The following is a 21,057-nucleotide window of genomic DNA, read 5'->3' as shown; positions in this document are numbered from 1 at the left end:
TCGAATCAGGGACCCTTCAGTCTGCAGGCCGACGCTCTATCCACTGAGCCAAACCGGTTTTGGCATGTTTAGGTTTCTTCCTGTTGTGTTATGCATGGTCTGAAGATTATGCTGATGCAGTAAAGTGAGGGCTCAGCCCTTCCCTTGCCGTTGCTGGCTCGATGTTTGGCACACCTCTGGGTTTGGTCAGAAGTTCTGTTGGCCAACTTGCCTGTTGAACACGTGGCTTTGTTAACTACTAGCACTTGAGGCTGCACAATCCTGATGCTCTAAAATTTAGGGACAGCTTTTAGCTATGTTTAAGTAAAACCAGATGGTCTTTCTATTATTTTTACCTCAAAGAAGCAAGGAATTTGTTCCTCTGGAAGAGTGGTTGGGAAAACATGGAAAAAAAAGAGCATTGTCTGTAAAGGTCAGGACTGGGGGATTAGAGGAATGAAAACAGAAATGAACCTAGAGGGTTTTTGTTGTTGTTTATGGGAATTTTTTTGTGTGTTATTTTTTGAACCTAGAGTTTTGACAGTTCTTTCCATTTTCATTCCTAAATCTGAGTTTTCAGCCTGCATGCAAGTCAGCATCACATGGGGAAGCTTTTAGCAGAATGTTAATCCCCAAGCCTTATCTGAAGATAATGCTTTCGTTAATCTATGTTGGGGCCCAGGCCTATGCAGTTAGGGTTAGGATCCACTGTCAAATAACACAGAAAAATACTCAGCCTCACTGCCCATCAAAGAAATTCAAAATAAAATAATAATGAAGTAATTTATGACCATGTAAGCATTAAAATTCATAGCACATGCTAAGCACAAGAAGTTCAGACACAAAAGATTACATGCAGTAGGATTCCTCCTCGATGAGGTTTTAGGAGAGACAGAAACCGGAAGAATGAATGCCTGGGAGCGGGTGGGGGTGGGGGAGCAGGAGATACAGATCCACTGCAAAAAAGTCGGAGAGAACTTTAAGGATAACGGAAATGTTCTGTACCTGACTGAAGTAGTGGTTATGTTTGTGTAAACATTTGTGGCAACGCATCAAATTGTACATTTGAAATCTGTGCATTTATTATAAGTAAGTTATACCTCAATTTAAAAAAAGAATATTGTGAAAATTTCATCAATGGCAGCACCCAATACTAATGAAGATGTGGTGAAATTACTATTCTTATATAATGATGGCAAAGTTTTGGTATGATGCTTCTTTTTTTTTTTTTTTTTTTTTTTTTACCAGTAATTCCATTTCTGGGAATATATTCTATAAAAATTAATTTTAAAATGTTTTATTGATTTTTTTTTTGAGCGAGAGGAAAAGAGAGGGATAGAGAGAAACATCAATGAGAAAGGAATATCATCTATCTGCTACCTCCCGCATGCCCCCCAATGAGGATCGAGTCTGCAACCTGGGAATTGAACCAGTGATCTCTGGGTTCCTGGGCCAATGTTCAACCACTGAGCCACATTGGCCAGGCTATAAAAATAATTTTATTTTTTATTTTTTATGGAAATAATTTTAAATGAAAAAACATTTTTCAGTGTTATTTCAAATAAAAATATCAATCACAGATCAGTGAGTAATTTTCACTAAATCAGGACTTTGTTATGACTCCAGCAGACCTAGAATTGCCCTGAGCTGTTTTGCTAAAGTTTTTGGCACTGACCACTGGTCAAGGAATGAAAATACTGATTGCAAGTGTGTTGCTTTGTAACCATAGGTCCACGGAGTTTCCTGGCCGTTTGCACCACCTTGTCAGCACTGTTTATTGATAACAATGAGATTGATGATTTGCACGAGTCTCAAGTGAGAACCCGGGAAGGCTCTGCTCTTCAGGCTTGGCTCTTGAAGGCTGATTACATTGCAGAGATATAGTCACATGACCAGCAGAGTATTAAAATAATAAATAAATAAATCTTAGTAGAGATTCCATTTGGGATCCCTGGTTGTGAAGTGTTCAGTGCATGTCTGTGATTCGTGACCCGCGAGAGGAGTAGCTTTCAGGCAGGGCCCTTCCAGAGGGAAGACCTCAGGGGCTCCTGCCTAACTGCTCGGACTGCCTGCTGTGAGACAGCCATGGGTATGGCATATATCCTGACTCTATTCTGTTGCCACATTGTGTCCTTCTCCTGCAGAGCTGTACCTTTGTAAGCACTGTCACGGGGGTTCTGTTAGTCTTCTTTAGCAATCAAACCCAATTTAACTGGCACTGTTTCAACTCGATGAAATATTATGCTTTAAAAAATAAGCAAATTGAAAGACTGTAGCAACAGTGTACAATGCTTATAAGATGGTATTAAGAAGAAGAGAACATAACCTTTTTTCTTTCTAGGATAGTAAAATCAAAAAAGTATATTGTTGCCGAAACTGGGAGCGTCGGTCTGCGGACTGAAGGGTCCCAGGTTCGATTCCGGTCAACGGCATGTACATTGGTTGTGGGCACATCCCCGGTAGGGGGTGTGCAGGAGGCAGCTGGTCGATGTTTCTCTCTCATTGACGTTTCTAGTTCTCTATCTCTCTCCTTTCCTCTCTGTAAAAAATCATTAAAATATATTTAAAAAAATATATTGTTGACAGAGAACAAGGAGTGAACATGGGATGGATTCTAGGTGTGTGTTTTTTCCATTAAAAAATTTGCATTGTTGCCTTGGCTGGCATGGCTCAATGGTTGAGCATCAACCTATGAACCAGGAGGTCACAGTTCAATTCCCGGCCAGGGCATATGCTTGGGCTGTGGACTCAATCCCTAGTGTGGGGCATGCAGGAGGCAACTGATAAACGATTCTCTCACATCATTGATGTTTCTATCTCTTTCTCATTCTCCCTCCCTCTCTGAAATCAATAAAAAATTTTTAAAAGAAAATGTAACTTCTGCCCTGACTGGTTTGGCTCAGTGGATAGAGTGTTGGCTTGCGGACTGGAGGGTCCCAGGTTTGACTCCGGTCAGGGGTATGTACCTTGGTTGTGGGCACATATCCAGTAGGGAGTCTGCAGGAGGCAGCTGATCGATGTTTCTAACTCTCTATCCCTCTCCCTTCTTCTCTGTAAAAACCCAATAAAATATATTTAAAAAAAAGAAAATGTAACTCCCTAAAAATCAAATGTAATTTTACTTTTGGAGTTTGATATTTACCTGACATGTATCAGCATTATATATTAAATATCAATTTCTCTGACAAGCATTGTAGCATTTTATATACTGATCCATTACTTCATCTTCTTACCTCCTCTAACGTAGAAAGAGCATTGCATAGGTTATCAGGGGACTGAGTTCTCGTCTAAGATTTGTAAGCAGCATGAACTAAACAACATGTACTCCCTTGACCATGATTTCTACATTTCTCAGCAATATAATAATCAAAGCAAGATAACGAATACTAATGACTCTGAAAAATATTCTCTGCTAGACAGCAGTAAATATTGGTTTTTAAGTCATCATCATTACCATCATCAACATAGTAGATAAGAACATACTAGTAAAAGAATAAGAAACTTCAGTCTATAAAGGAATAAAATAAGATTACAGAGATGAAAGCAGAGAAATTGGTCATAGAGAAAACACAAGAAATGAATAGATATAATAATAGTTGTGTACTAGACACTGTTCTAAGTAAGCACTTTGCATGTTTACTCATTTAATTCTCACAAGAACTTTATGAGATAAGAATTGTTCTTTTGCCCATTTTAAAGATGAGAGCCCTCAGACACAAGGAGTTTACATAACTCACCCAAGGTCACATGGCTACTTTCTAGTAGAACCAAGATTTGTAACAAGGCAGTATGGCTCCAGAGTCCATACTCGAACTACTGTGCTACATTTCAAGGCAGAGGACAGTGGGAGAAATCTGGTGGAACGATGACCAGGAAATGGACTGAAAGAGCAGGAATTCCAGGAGCTCTCATTTTTATTGAGCACCTACTATATATACACCAGGAATTATGGATAAAAAAATGAGTGAGACTGTGGCCCATGCCCCTGAAAAGTCAACAGTATGGTGAGGAAGACAGGCAATAAGTCACATTATTTGAAAACAACATGGAAAATTCTTAATTAAGTACAGAGAGGCATATACTAAGGGATATAGGAAGACAGAGAATGAACACTTCTCCCAGCCCAGGCTGGTAGTGTCAAGAAAGGCTTCTTAGAGAAGGTCTAAGAAGTATGATTTGAAATAAAGAGTTGAAATGGGGAGAGGGTGGTCCAGGTTGAGGAAAATAGTGAGGAGAAAAAGCCTGAAGGCAAGTGAGAAGGGTGTATTGGTGGCAAAGCAAACATTTCCCTCCCAAAGAGAACTTGTTTTTGTTTACCTCACATGGACATCAAGCTGCTTCAAAAATCCCCCATATTCTTTATGTAGAGCTTCCTTTTCTTGTTGCAACCCAGACACCTTCTCTGACAATTCCTGATAGCTCTTGAGATACTGAAAAACATTTAATATACATATATTATTGATTTCAGAGAGTAAGGGAGAGGAAAAGAGAGAGAGAAATATCAATGATGAGAGTGAATTATTGATTGGCTGCCTCCTACACACCCCCTACTGGGGATCGAGCTCGCAACCCTGGCATGTACCCTTGACCAGAATGGAACCTGCAACCTTTCAGTCTGCATGGTTGACCTGGATCAACCCATGATTTTTTTTTTTTAATATTTAAAAAATATATTTTTTCATATATTTCATTGATTTTTTACAGAGAGGAAGAGAGAGGGAGAGTTAGAAACATCAATTAGCTGCCTCCTGCTGCATCCTACTGGGGATGTGCCCGCAACCAAGGTACATGCCCTTGACCGGAATAGAACTTGGGACCTTTCAGTCCACAGGCCGAATCTCTATCCACTGAGCCAAACCGGTTTTCGGCCAACCCATGATTTTGTGCCTCTATCCACTGAGCAAAATCAGCTAGGGGTGGAAAATCATGTTATAAAATGAGAATACTAGGTGTACCAGTTAATAATGTGGATTTTTTTCAATAGAGTTACACATAGGTTGATATATATGCGATTTAATATATATGCTATTTTGTTGTATTGACAGCAAGTTTCAAAACTTCATATATAAAATTTGCTGAAGGTGTTAACATCATAGATATTTTTATGCTTAAACATGTCAAATTTCATGCCAAAAAAAGAACGTTTGTGGGAAGTTTTAATTCATTACTTTATTTTGAAGAAAAAGTTATCGTATACTTCGGTTATGGTGAACATGCTCCATCTCAAGATACTCGTAAACACTGGTTTAAACACTTTAAAAGTGATGATTTTGATGTGAAAGACAAAGAACATCCAGGTCAACCGAAAAAGACCAACAATTATAAGCATTATTGGATGGAGATGCATGTCAAACTCAAAAACAACTTGCAGAAAGATTAAACGTTGCTCAGCAAACAATTTCTGATCATTTACAAGCAGTAGGAAAGATTAAAGGAAGGAACATCAACTTAACGAAAGACAAATGGAAAACTGAAAAATCATCAGTAAAATGTTGCTTCAATATCACGAAAGAAAGTCTTTTTTTGCATCGAATTGTGACTGGCGATGAAAAGTGGATTTATTTTGAGAATCCCAAAAGCACAAAATCATGGGTTGATCCAGTTCAACCATCAACATTGACTGCAAGGCCAAATCGCTTCGGAAAGAAGACAGTGCTCTGCGTTTGGTGGGATCAGGAAGGTGTGGTGTATTATGAGCTTCTAAAACCAGGTGAAACCATTAATACTGATCACTACTGACAACAAATAATCAATTTAAACCACACTTTGATCATGAAATGACCAGAATGTGCCAGAAGACACAGCAAAGTAACTTTGCTTCATGATGCTGCACCATCACACACTTCAAAACCAGTTAAAGACACGTTAAAAGATCTTGTCTGGGAAGTATTAACCCAACCAATGTATTCACCAGACCTTGCTCCTTCAGATTACCACTTGTTCTGATCCATGGCACAAGCACTTTCTGAGCAGCACTTCAAAATGTACGAAGTGGAAACAATTGAGTCCCTGAATGGTTTTCCTCAAACAAGAAAAGTTCTACAAATTGCCTGAAAGATGGGGAAATGTGTAGCTAGTGATGGACATTACTTTGAATAAAGCACTTTTGACGTTTCTCTTGAAATTATTGTTTTCTTTGATTATAAAACCTGTCATTATTAACTAGTGCACCTAGTATTCTGTGCTGAGTAAAGATATGATATTGATAGGATGTAAACTGACAAAGCCTTTCTGCTGAAAAAAGCTTACAGTGGCTCCAGCTTCTGACACGGGAGTAGCTCTCTGTGATTTCTGCTCTTTCAGATTTTCTGCAGCTCTTTGCCTTGACTTTTGCTCCATCAGCCTTTCCAATAGTTTTGCAAGCATCTAATTACCTATATAAAAAGTCTCCCAGCTCACCCTAGCCGGTTTGGCTCAGTGGATAGAGCTTCGGGTCAAGGGCACATACCTTGGTTGAAGGCTCCTCCCCGGCTGGGACCCTGGTTGGGTTTCATGCAGCAGGCAACCAATCAATGTGTCTCTCTCACATTGATGTTTCCCTCTGACTTTCCCTCTCTCTTCCACTCTCCCTAAAAAATTAATGGAAAAATATCCTCAAGTGAGGATTAACAAAAAAAGAAGAAGAAAAAAAAAGTCTTCCAGCTTGAAGTCTATACTAAAGTGAAAGCTGTTTTTCTGAGCTAACCCTGACTAATAAACTATCTGGTTCTATTATAGAAATGGCTCCAGTGAACAGGTCCTCAAATATGGGGAGCTCAAAGATTGGATATCTGACCAGGTTAGAGGTAAAGGCAAGTATAATCTTGTCACTAGTATTAGACACCCATGACTTAAGGGTCGATTAGATTATAGTTTATAGTTGCCTGTCATGAAGTACTTTGGGAGACCACATGATTGGTATAAAGCGTGTTACAACAGAAATGAGAGGTACAAGGAGTTTGGGGTGGCCTGGCCATAGCAGTTCTTTCTGATCTTCTACTTATCCCTAACTCGCAGAGGTGGTTAGGGGTGATCAGGAAGGCAGGCGAGTGGTTAGGAACCAGCAGTCCCAGATTGAGAGAGAGATGTCTGCAACAGTTTTATAAGCATGTTATTCCTTGTGTTAAATCCCTTCCTGATTGAAATACCTACAGTAAATTCTGCTTTCCTGACTGAACCCTGACTAAATGAATGGGTAAAGTGCTAGGCGCTCAATAAGTTATTAACTACTGCTCCATGGCAGCAATCTGCAACCTATTTCATCTCATGGCACATATCCACTAGTTACTAAAATTTTGTGGCAGCCAAAACCGGTTTGGCTCAGTGGATAGAGCATCGGCCTGTGGATTGAAAGGTCACAGGTTCAATTCTGGTCAAGGGCATGTACCTTAGTTGCGGGCACATCCCCGGTGGGGGGTTGGGGGAGTGCAGGAGGAAGCTGGTCAATGTTTCTCTCTCATCAATATTTCTAGTTCTTTGTCCCTCTCCCTTCCTCTCTGTAAAAAATCAATAAAATATATTAAAAAATAAAAAAATAAAATTCTGTGGCAAAACAAAATATATTATAGTTTTTGCTGATCTGACACACAAAAAAAGTGTAATTTTGATTCATTTTTACCAGATGGCTATTGTTATGTTGGGTGTAGTCATTTTTTTATTTGACAATCTAACAGAAAAGAAGTCAATGCCCTGACTAAAGAGTGAGATACTGCATGTTTAAAAATGTTTTGTGGCACACTGATTGAAAACCGCTGCTCTCTGGGAACTGGAAAGCTGAGAAGCCTGTCTATTTACTTTCTTACCTCATCAGACTTTCTTTTTTCATTTTCCAGTTGTTTAAGTTGGGCCTCTTGTTGCTGAATTCTGTGTTGTTGCTGAGAACTGGTCGTTTCTAGTATATTCTCTTTATCCAGTAATATTTTCACTTTTTGTCGTAGCTCATTTATATCATGATCTAGGTGTTTCCTGAGGACAATAATATACATTAAAATCACACCGTGAATTGCGAAGCTTTGCAAATGAAACTCTTTGAGATAAAATTGTTTTTGTTTTTTAAATCCTTATCCAAGGATATGCTTTTCACTGATTCTAGAGACAGAGGAAAGAAGAGAAAGAAAGAGAGAAACATTCATGTGAGAGAGAAACATGGATTGGTGGCCTCCTGTATGTGCCCCAAAATGGGATCAAACCTGCAACCTGGGTATGTGCCAGGACCAGGAATGGAGCCCGTGGTCCTTCAGAGCGAGGGACAACACTCCTACCAACTATGCCAGGTGGTCAGGGTGTTCCCCTGAACTTTAAGATAAAGTTCAAACTCTTAAATATGGCTTGCTAGCTAGCCTCATTTTAGCTTGCCTCTCTAGCCTCATTTTCGTGCCACTCCCTGTACCCACAGACATTTTGTGCCAGCCAAAATGAACTCCCCCCAAATAAGCTTTTTTCATTCCCTGAAACAAGTCATTCTCCACACTTATTCCTCCTCTGCAACTCCAACCTTTTCCCTGTCTTCCTCTTCTAGGCCTTCCTTTGCCTAATATTCTCTACTTAGCTTCCCCATGCCAACTGCCTTAGTCTCAGCTTAAATAGCTTTCTTAGAGGAAGGCTTTCTTGAGCTCTCTAGACCAGGTTAGATGTCCTTGCTACCTGATATTACAGCATCGTAAACTCGCCTTAGTATAATACATATTTCATTGCAGTTGCAAAGTCTTGTGTAGAAGGTGTTCTTTTTAAAAAATATATATATTTTATTGATTTTGTACAGAGGAAGGGAGAGAGATACAGAGTTAGAAACATCGATGAGAGAGAGTCATCGATCAGCTGCCTCTTGCACACCCCCTACTGGGGATATGCCCGCAACCAAGGTACATGCCCTTGACCGGAATCGAACCCTGGACCCTTCAGTCCCCAAGCCGACGCTCTATCCATTGAGCCAAACTGGTCTCGGCTAGAAGGTGTTCTTTATAGTGAAACCGAGGGTCCTGATTTAGCGTATTATTTCTGCTGACTATGTAACCCCAGTATTCTATTCAGTATTTTCACAGCCTGCCCTGTAAGCTTAGATCTTCCCTTACTAGTCATTAACCCCCTGAGGCAACAAAAACAATGGCTGCACCTTCACTAAGGGTCACAAGGTATGCGTTCTGCTAAGCTAAAGGTACTACTATCTTGACCTAAGTTATGTTTCAGCACCTGTGTCCTAAGGCGGAAGGACTCCCTGGCTACTTTCCAAAAAAAAAACTGGGCAGAGGGGTGACAGAGCTCTCAAACCCTAACCCACGGTGTCTTGTGATTCGCCCTATGTAACCCACATGCCATTGGGGTGCTCAGGTTTTTGGGCATTAGCTTCCCATTCTCTGGGGTGTTGCCACGTATAGTAAGTTAGCAAATATTTCTCCACTGCAATTCTTGGTGTTTAGTGTTTGGCTCTACTAGTGCCAGGTGGATGCACTTTTCCTGTTTGATAATAATACCATCTATAATAATTCTATAATAATAAAAGCGTAATATGCTAATTAGACTGGATAGCTGAACAACTTTCTGGATGTCATTCTGGATGTCCTTCCGGAAGAAGCTGCAGCGGCGGGGGCTGAGGCAGAGGTGGTCAGGGGTGATCAGGAAGGCAGGCGAGCGGTTAGGAGCCAGCAGTCCCAGATTGAGAGAGAGATGTCTGCAAGAGGGATGTCAGACTGGCAGTTGGACATCCCCCGAGGGGTCCTGGATTGCGAGGGGGCAGGCCAGGCTGAGGGACACCCCTTCCCCTGGGCATGAATTTCATGCCCTGGGACTCTAGTTATTTATAAAAACAAAAGTGTCTAAAATGCATTTAACGTGAATAATGATAGATGTAACAGGATGCTGTACATCTATTTAAAAGAATAGTATGAAATAAATCAGTTACAGAAAGATAGCTGGAAAATCCCAAAATATTTAGTGATTAAACAAACAGTTCTAAAAAATGCATTTGAAAAAAAAGTCTCAAGAAATTAAAAAATATTTTGAACTATATTTATTTGACTTGAAAATGAAAATACAACCTATAACATTCATGAGGTGCATCAAAAAGAGTGCTTAGAGGGAAATTTATAGCATTAGATGCAAATATTATAAAAGGTGAAAAAAATAAACAATCTAAGTTTCCACCTTAGGAAAACTAGAGAAGGAGACCAATATAAGCTTAAATTGAGTAGAATAAAAGAAACAATAAAAATTAGATCAGAAAACCATGACATTGAAAACAGGAAAACAATAGAGAAACCATGAAACTTAAGCTGGCTCTTTGAAAAGATCAGTGATATCGATAAACCTCTAACTAGGCTAACCAAGAAACAGAAAACATAAATTACTAATACCAGAAGTGAAAGAGGGATCATCACTATGGTCAGGGAGAAAAAAATTTTCCTCTTCCCTTCAGTTAGACAGACAAGAGCAGCGTAGGACTGATAGGCCAGGAACAAAAGGTCACCAGGGCAAAAAGCCCCAGGTGACTAGCAACAGGCAGAACTGGGAAAACAAGGATCTTGCTCCCTGTGTAACCTTTCCTCCTCTGGCATATTGATGGTCATGCGGCTTGGATCCTCCCCTGACCTTTCCTCCACTGGCATGTCATAGTCATGTGGTAGACCCCCTTGGAGGAGGAACAGGGCGCTGAAGAGTGATTTTGTGCAACTCCCAGGCAGGCCCTCGCATGACCACTCCTTTAAGCATTTAGCCCCAGAGATAACATCTAGGCCTCAGTTGTTTCAGCTCCGGGCTCAGAAAAGCTGCAAAACCAGACAAGCAATACCATGACTGACATCAGGACCAGCGGCATTGACTAATGACCCCCTGCTCTGGCACTGACCAAGCAGTAGGGACCACATCCCCAAAAGGACACACCTGGGAAGCTGATGAATATGCTATTGGGATCCGCCCCTGAGACCTCCAGATAAATACCCTAAGACAGAGGACCCAGTGCGGCTCTCCCTCCCGCCAGGAGCAGGCTGGTACCAATCTCTCTCCAAAGACCCTTCTTTTGTCTTTGTAACTTGTTTCCTGAGCCATTTCTTCTACAGCTCAGTTCTATCTCTGAAGCTTTCTAATAAACTTGCTCTTGTAGTTTGAGTCTTGGATCTGAATCCTTAGCCAGAACTCAAGTACTGAAGGTCTGACTCCACAGGTCAAATCCCTGGTGCCATTTTACCACCAACTCTGGTTCTTCTGGCTGTCTAATAGTTAAATTAACATGAGACAGATTAGCAGGAGAAAAACAAACTGAAGTTTAATAACATATACTTCCTGCAAAAAAAGGGAGAGCTTCAGGAACACTGAATAACTTGTCAAGATGTCAAAAGCCTTCACCTTTATCTTCAGCTAAAGACAAAAAAAAAAAAAAAAAAAAGATAGTGGCGGTGGGGAGTCAGTTATGGAAGGTTACCAGGAAAAGCACAGTAACAAGCATATTATTATTGTCTACACCTTCTCCACTGATAATTTCTAGATATGTCCTCCTCTTCATGGAATAGTGAGGGAAATACCTTACAAATGTAAATGTCCTTTTACAAAGAATAACTTCTACTTTCCTTTCAGAGGTTCTCCTCTGTCTCCTGTTTCTTAACCTGTTAACCGAGCGGGACCTATTGTTTACGTCAAACGTAAACAATATCAGGAACGGGTAGGACATATGAATACGTCCTTGAAATATATGTTGCGCCCTGAGAGGGACGGTATATATTTTTTGTAATCTTTGTAATTGTTTGTAAAATTTATAATTTTTTAATTCGATGTTTCCATTTTTTTGTTAGTATTCTTTTCTATTTGTTTGTAATTTTGTATTTTCCTTTGTGCTTTATATATAAATAAATGAAAAAATATGTATTTCATTTATTTTAATTAAGTATAAATAAAAAATAATAATAATATGAACTTACATCCTCTGGGCATGACATACTGACACGTCCTAGTGAAAGAGTATGCGCCTGTTACTGGTTGCATAATTAAAAAGGGAACTCCCCGGTTAACAGGTTAAAATTAGCCAGCTTAAATAAAATACTCAATATCCCAAAGAGGCATATTTGGAGATAGCAAACTCTGCTCCTCTCCACTATCATCCCTGACAAAGATCAATTTTGATCTTAACTGAGCCTATTGTCTTTTTGCATCTAGATAACACACCTTTGGAATATTGGGGTAACTTGTAAATTCCCTTTTTTTCTGGACCCTTCAGGACAAACCAATGCACCAGGGCCATACATTCCCTCATTGTTACTGCTATTTGTATTAATTGTTATGTGTTAATTGTTGACTGTTAACTATCCTATGCTCACCTAGGTAAAAGAAGCATGTGACTACCATTTTACTTTTTATCCAATCCCAGAAGTAACTCCCTCCCCTTTGCTTTTCTCCCACCTCCCTAATTTAGCACCAATGGATTTCATATAACCCACTTTCTCCTTCTTTGATGGTGATTTATAAAAATAGGTGAAAAACCTCCATTCTCTGGAGCATTGTATTGTCTCAAAGTGTTGAGATTCTACTTCCTAGCAACAGTTGACAGTTTGGCTCAAATAAACTCACAAAAATTCTTTACAGGTTTGAATAATGTAGTTCTTCCTTAACAATTGTTAGGGATGGGAGGGAGAAATAAAATAGTGGAAACCAGCTATAGTTATAAGAAATGTTAATTATGCTCTGTTAATCATGAGTGCTTTGTTCTGATTAAAGAAAGTACATTCTATCCTGGCTGGGATTTTAAGTCCCCTAGACCTTGGAGCTAACTGGAGATCAGCCCATCTTCCTCATCAGAGAGCTGCCTATTATCATGGAAAGGTTAACAACCTGTTGCCAGGCGAGACTGAAGGCGCCATCCTTTGCAAACCCCCAGCAGGCACTGCCTGTAACCTGTAACCATTACACCCAATTTTATTCCTTTTCCCTACTTCCCCATCCCTGCTTGCCCATTTTTATTTTGCATACCCATTCTTATTTCTTTTGCCTACTTTCCCATGTAATCTTTGTCCTTCTTCTCCACATAACAACTGGCTTATGGGGGGAGGGAGTGCAGAGCAGATATTTGTGGATGACCTGCTGTTCTCCCATTATTGGAATAAACACACATTCAGTATTCAACCCTGTCTCTGCTTAATTGGCTCAAGTAGTGAAAGGCAGCCAGGAACCACTGGCTGTACGGTTTCAAAATTATACCAATTATCTATAATCTCTCCCAGAAAAATTGGAGAGGGGATACTTTCTAACTAATTCTAATAGGCAGCATTATACTAATACCAAAACCAGGCAAGGATATTACAAATAGGAAAACTGCAGACCATTATCTCCCATGAACAAGTCCAAACTCAACGTGGCCAGTTAGGCTCATCATGACCAGGCCAGCTTACCCTTCTAGCTTCATTTTCTTGCCACTCTCCTAATCCCCAAACATTTTGTTCCAGCCAAAATGAACATTTTTCACTTCATTGATGATGATGGTGATGATGATGATAACAGTAACAATAACATCAAATAATGCAACAACAACAACACTTAGTAGAGTCTTCCTAATGTGTCAACTTGGCTAGGAATTCTGTCCATGCATGTTTCTGGTTAGAGTGGGCTACAAGAGGTATTTTGTGGAAGATCTGGAGGGCATAACAGAGGCATTTTGTTTTTTACTCTTGGAAAGTTGGAATATGTGCTCTTGTAGCTCACTTCTGCCTCTGTGAACTTTCCTTCCAAAGGATCACGGCAGACTCACCCAGGCTCACTCCTGTTGCTATGATCTTGCCTCTTCTATCTTAAATTTTTCCTGTTTCACTGTCCCTAGCTTTCATTAAACTCTCAAAATCATCTGGACTTGTCTTGTAAATCTTTCCTGCATGAAGTCAAGAACTGAGGGCCAATATTACCACTAACAGTTCTACTTCTCCAATTAAAACCTGACTGAAACAAGTGCTTACTATGTGCTAGACACAGATACAAGCCAACTACTTATAACTCACTTAATTTACACAATGATCCTATGAGGTAGGAGTGTTTTTTTTTTTATCATTCATCACTTTTGTTTTACCTCATTTATGTTTGCCTTTCAGGCTTTCTCTTTGTGAGTAATGCTTAAAAAGGCATAGTTATTGGAGTAGTTTATTCAGAATTTAGTTGTATTATAACAGGAGGATAGTCTGTCATCCTGCTAGAAGTGACAGTGAGACAACTATTTTTCTACTATACCTCACTGAGTGAATTCATTATTCATCTCTACATTCACTTATTCAAACATTTTTATGTTCACTAAACATTTACCGAATACCTACTGAGTGTCAAGCCCTGTGCTAGAGCTTTTAATTGGAGATGAAAGTAAGTTTCTGAACTTTACAGTATATGTGGATATCTGTATATCTTTTCAGTGGCTAAAATAATATTTTTATTAAAAAATATGTAAATCACACTGAGTGCCACAGAAGTAGGAAGCATCAAATACTGAAGTTTATGGCATCCAAGATAATTTAAGTAAGATCCTATAATAATCCTAATAATTTCAAAAAAAATATGACAGCTCATATCTGGTAGCAACTTATTGATGATTAAGATGCTTGTAAAGTACTTGAAACTTCTTTGAAGAAAATCAGCTAATAAATACAAAACACCAACTTCATTCTAGTCTTCATTTTGTGTTAATCATGTTAGAATTAGAAAAGCAAATCCCAGAGTATGTTATTTCCTAGTCAATTCAGTCATTCAAGATAATATACTGGTGCACTGAGTATGTTCCTGAACAAGAAATAATCCCTACCTTAAGAATCCCACACTCAGCCAAGACCGGTTTGGCTCAGTGGATAGAGCGTCTGCCTGCAGACTGAAAGGTCCCAGGTTCAATTCTGGTCAAGGGCATGTACCTTGGTTGCGGGCACATCCCCAGTAGGGGTTGTGCAAGAGGCAGCTGATTTATGTTTGTTTCTCTCTCTCTCTCTCTCTCTCTCTCTCTCTCTCTCTCTCTCTCTCTCTCTCTTTTTTAAATATTTTTTTTAAATGTTAATGTTTTGGTTTTTACAAAAATATATTTTATTGATTTTTTAGAGAGGAAGCGGGAGGGATAGAGAGTTAGAAACATCAATGAGAGAGAATCATCAATCAGCTGCCTCCTGTACACCCCCCATTGGGGATGTGCCCACAACCAAGGTACATGCCCTTGACTGGAATCGAACCTGGGATCTTTCAGTCCGCAGGGCAACGCTCTATCCACTGAGCCAAACCAATTTTGGGTCGATGTTTCTCGATTATCTATGTTTCTAACTCTCTATCCCTCTCTCTTCCTCTCTCTTCCTCTCTGTAAATCAATAAAATATATTTTAAAAAAATCTCACACTCGCCCTGTCTGATGGTTGGTTGGTTGGTTGTTGTCCCTCGCACTGCGTTTCAATTTTCCAGTGGGGACATATACCTGGGTTGTGGGCTTGATCCCTGATGGGGGCATGCAGGAGGCAGCTGATTGCTGTTTTGCTCTCACACAGCCATGTTTCTCTCTCTCCTTCTAAAAATCAACAAAATTATTTTTTTAAAAAAGATTCCCATATTCTAGTGTGAAAGGCAAATAAGGAAAGAAATTATTAGTATACAAGGTGGAAAGTACAATATATACTAGTAAGAGTGTGGGGGAACAGGAAAAATAAATACTAGTATTTCAGTGGGTGAACAGAGGAAACATTGGTAAGTAGACACTGCTGGTAAACTCAACCAAGATTAGCCCATGAAAAGCTGACATCTTTGCTCCTCTTACCTCTCTTGTTGTTCTTCTTTTATCCTTTCCTCTAGTTTCTTCTTTACCAAAATACAAGCATCTGTGAGACAGACTTTATGAGCCTGTTCTAATTTCTGCTGTAGATCCAAAATCTTGAATGAAAAAAGTTTACAAATAAAACTTTAAAGAAAAATGTGAGCTATTTTCCAATTAGGGAAATATGATATAAATAACAAACACAATAGTACTGGCACACAATCTGATCACTCACTGATTTTTCCATATTATAAGTACAGTGTGTGATAAAAGTAGGTTTATAGTTGTTTGTATGGAAAAGAATACAATGATTAGTAAATAGTAATATAAGAATAAACTTTGTGTTATGCATACTCACAATTATAAACCTACTTTTGCCCAATCCTGAATATATATGTGTGCTCTCTTTTACAGCCATACACCATCCCACTCTAAGAATATACCATAAATTATTTAATTAACCTCCTACTCATGGACATTTAGGTTAATTCCAATATCTTGTTATTATAAACAATGTCTCTAAAATGATTTATGAGGTATGGATTTGCCAGGCAAAGGTTGTTATTATTATTATTATTACAGTATTATTATTATTATTATTATTTTAAATATATTTTATTGATTTTTTACATAGAGGAAGAGAGAAGGATAGAGAGTTAGAAACATCGATGAGAGAGTCTTCGAACAGCTGCCTCTTGCACAACCCCTACTGGGGATGTGCCCACAACCAAGGTACATCTCCTTGACCAGACTCGAACCTGGGACCCTTCAGTCAGCAAGCCGACGCTCTATCCACTGAGCAAAACCAATTTTGGCAAAGGTTATTATTTGTTTGTTTGATCGATAAGGCCTAACTGTTCCTGTAGGTATTAGACCAATTTGCACTTCTAACAGAAATGTGTGAAAGTGTCTGATTTCTCATAGGGTGGTACATTCATGAATACTATCTCAAAACAAAATCAAAGTCTCTTATAAACCAACTATCAGTTAGTATATTGCCTAGCACCAGTATTAGGTTCTTTAATACCTTGGTTATTCTAAAAATAAGATTTATGAATGTGAAAGAGAGAAATATAATTTTTTTTTAGAATTTACATGTTAGATTAAAACCATCATTAGCCGGGACCGGTTTGGCTCAATGAATAGAGCGTCAGCTTGAGGACTGAAAGGTCCCAGGTTTGATTCCGGTCAAGGGCATGTACCTTGGTTGCGGGCATATCCCCAGTAGGGGGTGTGCAAGAGGCAGCTGATCGATGACTCTCTCTCATCGATGTTTCTAACTCTCTATCTCTCTCCCTTCCTCTCTGTACAAAATCAATAAAATAATAAATAAAAAAAATGCCACTGGGATGCATAATTAAAAAAAATCATTAAATATTTTTGTTAGGTAAATATCCTTTTAAATTTGTTTACTTTTTTAAAAAAAATATTTTATTGATTTTTTTTTTACAGAGAGGAAGAGAGAGGGATAGTTAGAAACATCAATGAGAGAGAATCATCGATCAACTGCCTCTTGCACACCCCCTACTGGGGATGTGCCCGCAACCAGGTACATGCCCTTGCCCGGAATCAAACCCGGGACCTTTCAGTCCGCAGGCTGACGCTCTATCCACTGAGCCAAACCAGTCCCGGCTAAACTTGTTTACTTTTTAAAAATATATTTTTTTATTGATTTTTAGAGAGGGAGGAAGAGAGAGGGCTAGAAAGATAGAAACATCAAGGAGAGGGGAACATCATCGATGGGCTGCCTTGTGCATACTCTCTACTGAGGATTGAGCTGCAACCCAGGGATGTGTTCTTACTGGGAATCAAACTGGCAACCCCTTGGTTCCTGGGTCGACACTCAACCATTGAGTCACATTGGCCTGGCAAAACTTGTTTATTTATTGTTATAAGCCTTTGTGTCACCTAAATTTGTCACTTATACATAGTAAGAGTTCAATAAATATTTGCGGAATGACTAGATTTCAGCAGAATAGCTGTTCTCCCTCTATTTCATTCCTGACCCAACAATGAGTCCCTTACAATAGTTTGAAACCACATTCTCCACAAACATTCAGTGAATGCCAGTGTATGGCAGACCTTTTCTAAAAGAAGATCTTTCTGCATCAGCCTTAAGCCCTGGCACTTAGGACCTTGCAATATCCACACACCATAGGAGAGGTAAAGAAGCAGAATGATTCAGGGCAATGGCAGAGGCCAGGTCTAGTTCCTTTGAACTGCCCCATTTAGTTCTGTGCTCAGGGGAAATACTAACTTAAAGATATTCAGTCTTAATTCCACAAAAGAAAGTATCACTCCATTGGCTTCTCTGTCTAGGAGAGATGCCAAACTTTTGAACTTGCCATCCAATTTAAGAAAGAACATTTCCAAAACTTCTTACGTCCATTCTGTGATCCTCGTTAATTATATTCCTTCCTGCTCCACCTGAGAAATATCTTGACTTTTTTGTCAATCGTTTCTTTGCTTTTTCTTTTAACAATATATCACTCTATATGGCATGGCTATCATCTTGTACTATTTTGACCTTTATATCAGTGGAATTACACTATGAATTTCCTGACCTGGTTTTTATTAAATATTACATTGAATTCAGCATGTACCTGTAATTAATTCAGTTTCGCTGTTGCATGCTATTGTGTAAATATATAATTTATTTGTTCAATCTCATATCAGTAGGCATTTGGGTTGTTTCCAATTTTCTGCTTTTCCAAACACTATTACCATGAGAATGGCTAAATTCCTGCCTCCAGATACGTATATGCAGTATAATAATTTCTCTAGTGTTTATGCCTAGTAGAAGTGTGGGGTTGTATAGTATATACATCTTGAACTTAACTAGAAACCAACATCAAACTGTTTTCCAAAGTGTTTATTTGGATTTACTCTTCCAACTGTAGTCAGTATGAGCTCCTAATGCACAAAACCCTCACCAATATTTAGTAGTGTCTAAACTTTAAATTTTACCAATCTTTGTCAATTACTTTTTTATGGAGCAATAACACATGCATTAAAGTGTAAACTCAATACAATTTTACTTATAGAACCATCTCTCAGGCCATCGCTTCTCGGCCTTTTGGCTAAGGTCAAGTGTAGCATCTCTCAGGCCAACATGTAGAATACTTGTAGCGACACAGAAGATTCCCACATGTCCTGCATGTCTCCTCCCAGTTAAAAGGACTTACAGAGACAGCCATTAACCTATCGCCAGAGCTTAGTTTCTCTGTACTTGAACCTCATGTAAATGAAATTATACAGTATAAACTCTTTGTGTTGGCTTTTTTGGAAGAGAGAGAGATACAGAGTTAGAAACATCGATGAACATTAGGCTTTTGAGTTTAATTCAGATTGCTGTCACCTACTTCTTGGTATTACTAGTTTTATATTTATATAGTTAGATAAAATGGCATTTTTTAAAATACAAAATTTGACTCAGACAAACTTACAGATCAAAATGTGCACTTGTTACATCCTACTGCCACCTGGTGTTAAGCAATCTAAAATGCAGGGGCAATTATTTCAAAATGGCTCATTTCACAACACAAACCATTCCAAAAATTACAAAATAAAAATCATGTAAACACCAACCCAAATGAGAAGAGATAGGCTTTTAAAATTTGAATGTGTAAAAGAAAAGTAGTTTGGTTTTAATTCTTTAAGTTATTGCTTTTATGAAACACCTTTATAGGTTTATGCAGTTTGAAAAAAAATACACAAAATTTACTAGAATTATAGGAGCAGATGAAGTTGAAGGGAGGAAAGCACGAGAGAGTAAAGAAAAACCCCAGAATTCTATCAAGGTTGCACCATATCTATCATATTTCTTAAAGTCCTTAGGGAAACGGGTTTCATTAGTAGTATCCAGCGCATGTGACTTATTAAGTGTGAAGATAATTACCTTTTCCTCTGCATCAGCAACTTTGGATTTCTCCTGAGCCAGCTTTTCTTTCAGGGTGTTCTGTGATTTAATGCTCTCAGCCTGTGTCAGTACTTCCAGCTCCAGCTCCTTGATTTTCTGCTGACAGTGCTTCCACTCTGCTGGGGGTGGAGAGCACATCCTTGCACTATCTAATAACTTCTGCTGGGCCTGCTTTAGTTCAATTTTGATCTAGAGGTGGGGAATAAACAACAGTGATGGAAATAAGCATGGAGTGAATGTGAATGTGAGCCAGAATAAGCAGCTTTCAAAGGAATGCTGTCCCCAAGAGCTGACGAACATCCACCTCATGTGGCTGATTTCCTCTCTGGAGCTGCCACATATTAGTAAGGTTTGCCAAGGTCTCTCTCTCCAGATGACAGCTGGACAAAGGGATTTTTCTAAGAGTTTCAATACCTGCATGGTCTAAATATTTTTCCATCCTTTTTTCTATGACTCCAGGCTGGGTTTCATTCCCACTACTCTTTGAAGCTGCTTTTGCTAAGGGCACTAATGCCAAAGCAAGTCCAATGGACAGTTGACCTCTTTGTGTCATTCACTCCCTCCCTCTCAGAAAGTTCCCCTCCTCTCTTGGAGTCCGTGACACCAAACTCCCATGGTTTTCACTTACCTCTCTTGTGTTCCTTATCGGTTTCTTTTTTTTTTTGACTAATGCTACCCAACTTCTAAATGCTATTGGATTAAACTGGGCCTTGAGAGTGGATCATTCTCTCTCTTGGTTCATCCTCATGATTTAAAGTAAGACACCACCTTTATGCCAAGTTAACTGCCTAAGTGAAACTCCTTGATCTGCCCACATTTCCAAGATGGTTTTTCTCTCAGTCTTCCTGATTATAGTCAATGATGTCACCATCTACCCTGGGCAGGCTAGTAACCTGAGTTATCCTTGAGTCTTCCTTTTCCATTATGAGCCGATTCAGTGCAAGCTTTCTTTCTGCCTCCACAACAGGTCTTTTTGAGTCATTTGCGTCAAGGCTCTAGTCTAGATCATCTTCTCTAGCCCTAACCATAAGCAATAGCCTCAACCCCGGTCCTGCCATTTCCAGGTTTACTCCCTTCTAATCTGTTCTCTGCACAGCAGCCAAAGTGTTCTCTTTAAAACATAAATTGAGCCGGGACTGGTTTGGCTCAATGGATAGAGCGTCGGCTTGGGGACTGAAGGGTCCCGGGTTCGATTCCGGTCAAGGGCATGTACCTTGGTTGCGGGCATATCCCCTGTAGGGGGTGTGCAAGAGGCAGCTGATCGATGACTCTCTCATTGATGTTTCTAACTCTCTATCTCTCTCCCTTCCTCTCTGTACAAAATCAATAAAATATATATTTTTTAAAAAAAACAACAAAAAACAAAACAAAACATAAATTGAACTACTTGACACCCCTCCTTAAATATTTCAGTGGCTTCCCATCACTCTGGGAACAAATT

General features: G+C 39.2%; 1 protein-coding gene across 4 annotated transcripts in view; it reads right to left on the bottom strand.

Annotated features, from left to right (window-relative positions):
• Positions 1-21,057, bottom strand: part of CCDC30 (coiled-coil domain containing 30) — a 63,580-nt gene that overhangs the window by 11,256 nt on the left and 31,267 nt on the right. For all 4 annotated transcript variants that reach the window (XM_045584691.1, XM_045584690.1, XM_045584689.1 and 1 more), the window contains exons 7-10: positions 19,596-19,805; positions 15,701-15,813; positions 7,761-7,923; positions 4,297-4,409 (exon numbers count right to left, since the gene is read on the bottom strand). In XM_045584691.1, coding sequence (XP_045440647.1) covers positions 4,297-4,409; positions 7,761-7,923; positions 15,701-15,813; positions 19,596-19,805 — 599 coding nt within the window. The remainder of the gene's footprint in view (positions 1-4,296; positions 4,410-7,760; positions 7,924-15,700; positions 15,814-19,595; positions 19,806-21,057) is intronic.

Source organism: Pipistrellus kuhlii, unplaced genomic scaffold (assembly GCF_014108245.1).
Source record: "Pipistrellus kuhlii isolate mPipKuh1 unplaced genomic scaffold, mPipKuh1.p scaffold_m20_p_2, whole genome shotgun sequence".
In the NCBI taxonomy this organism is placed as follows: domain Eukaryota; kingdom Metazoa; phylum Chordata; class Mammalia; order Chiroptera; family Vespertilionidae; genus Pipistrellus; species Pipistrellus kuhlii.
The sequence above is the reverse complement of the archived record's forward strand: the minus strand, read 5'-3'. Positions and strand labels throughout refer to the sequence as shown.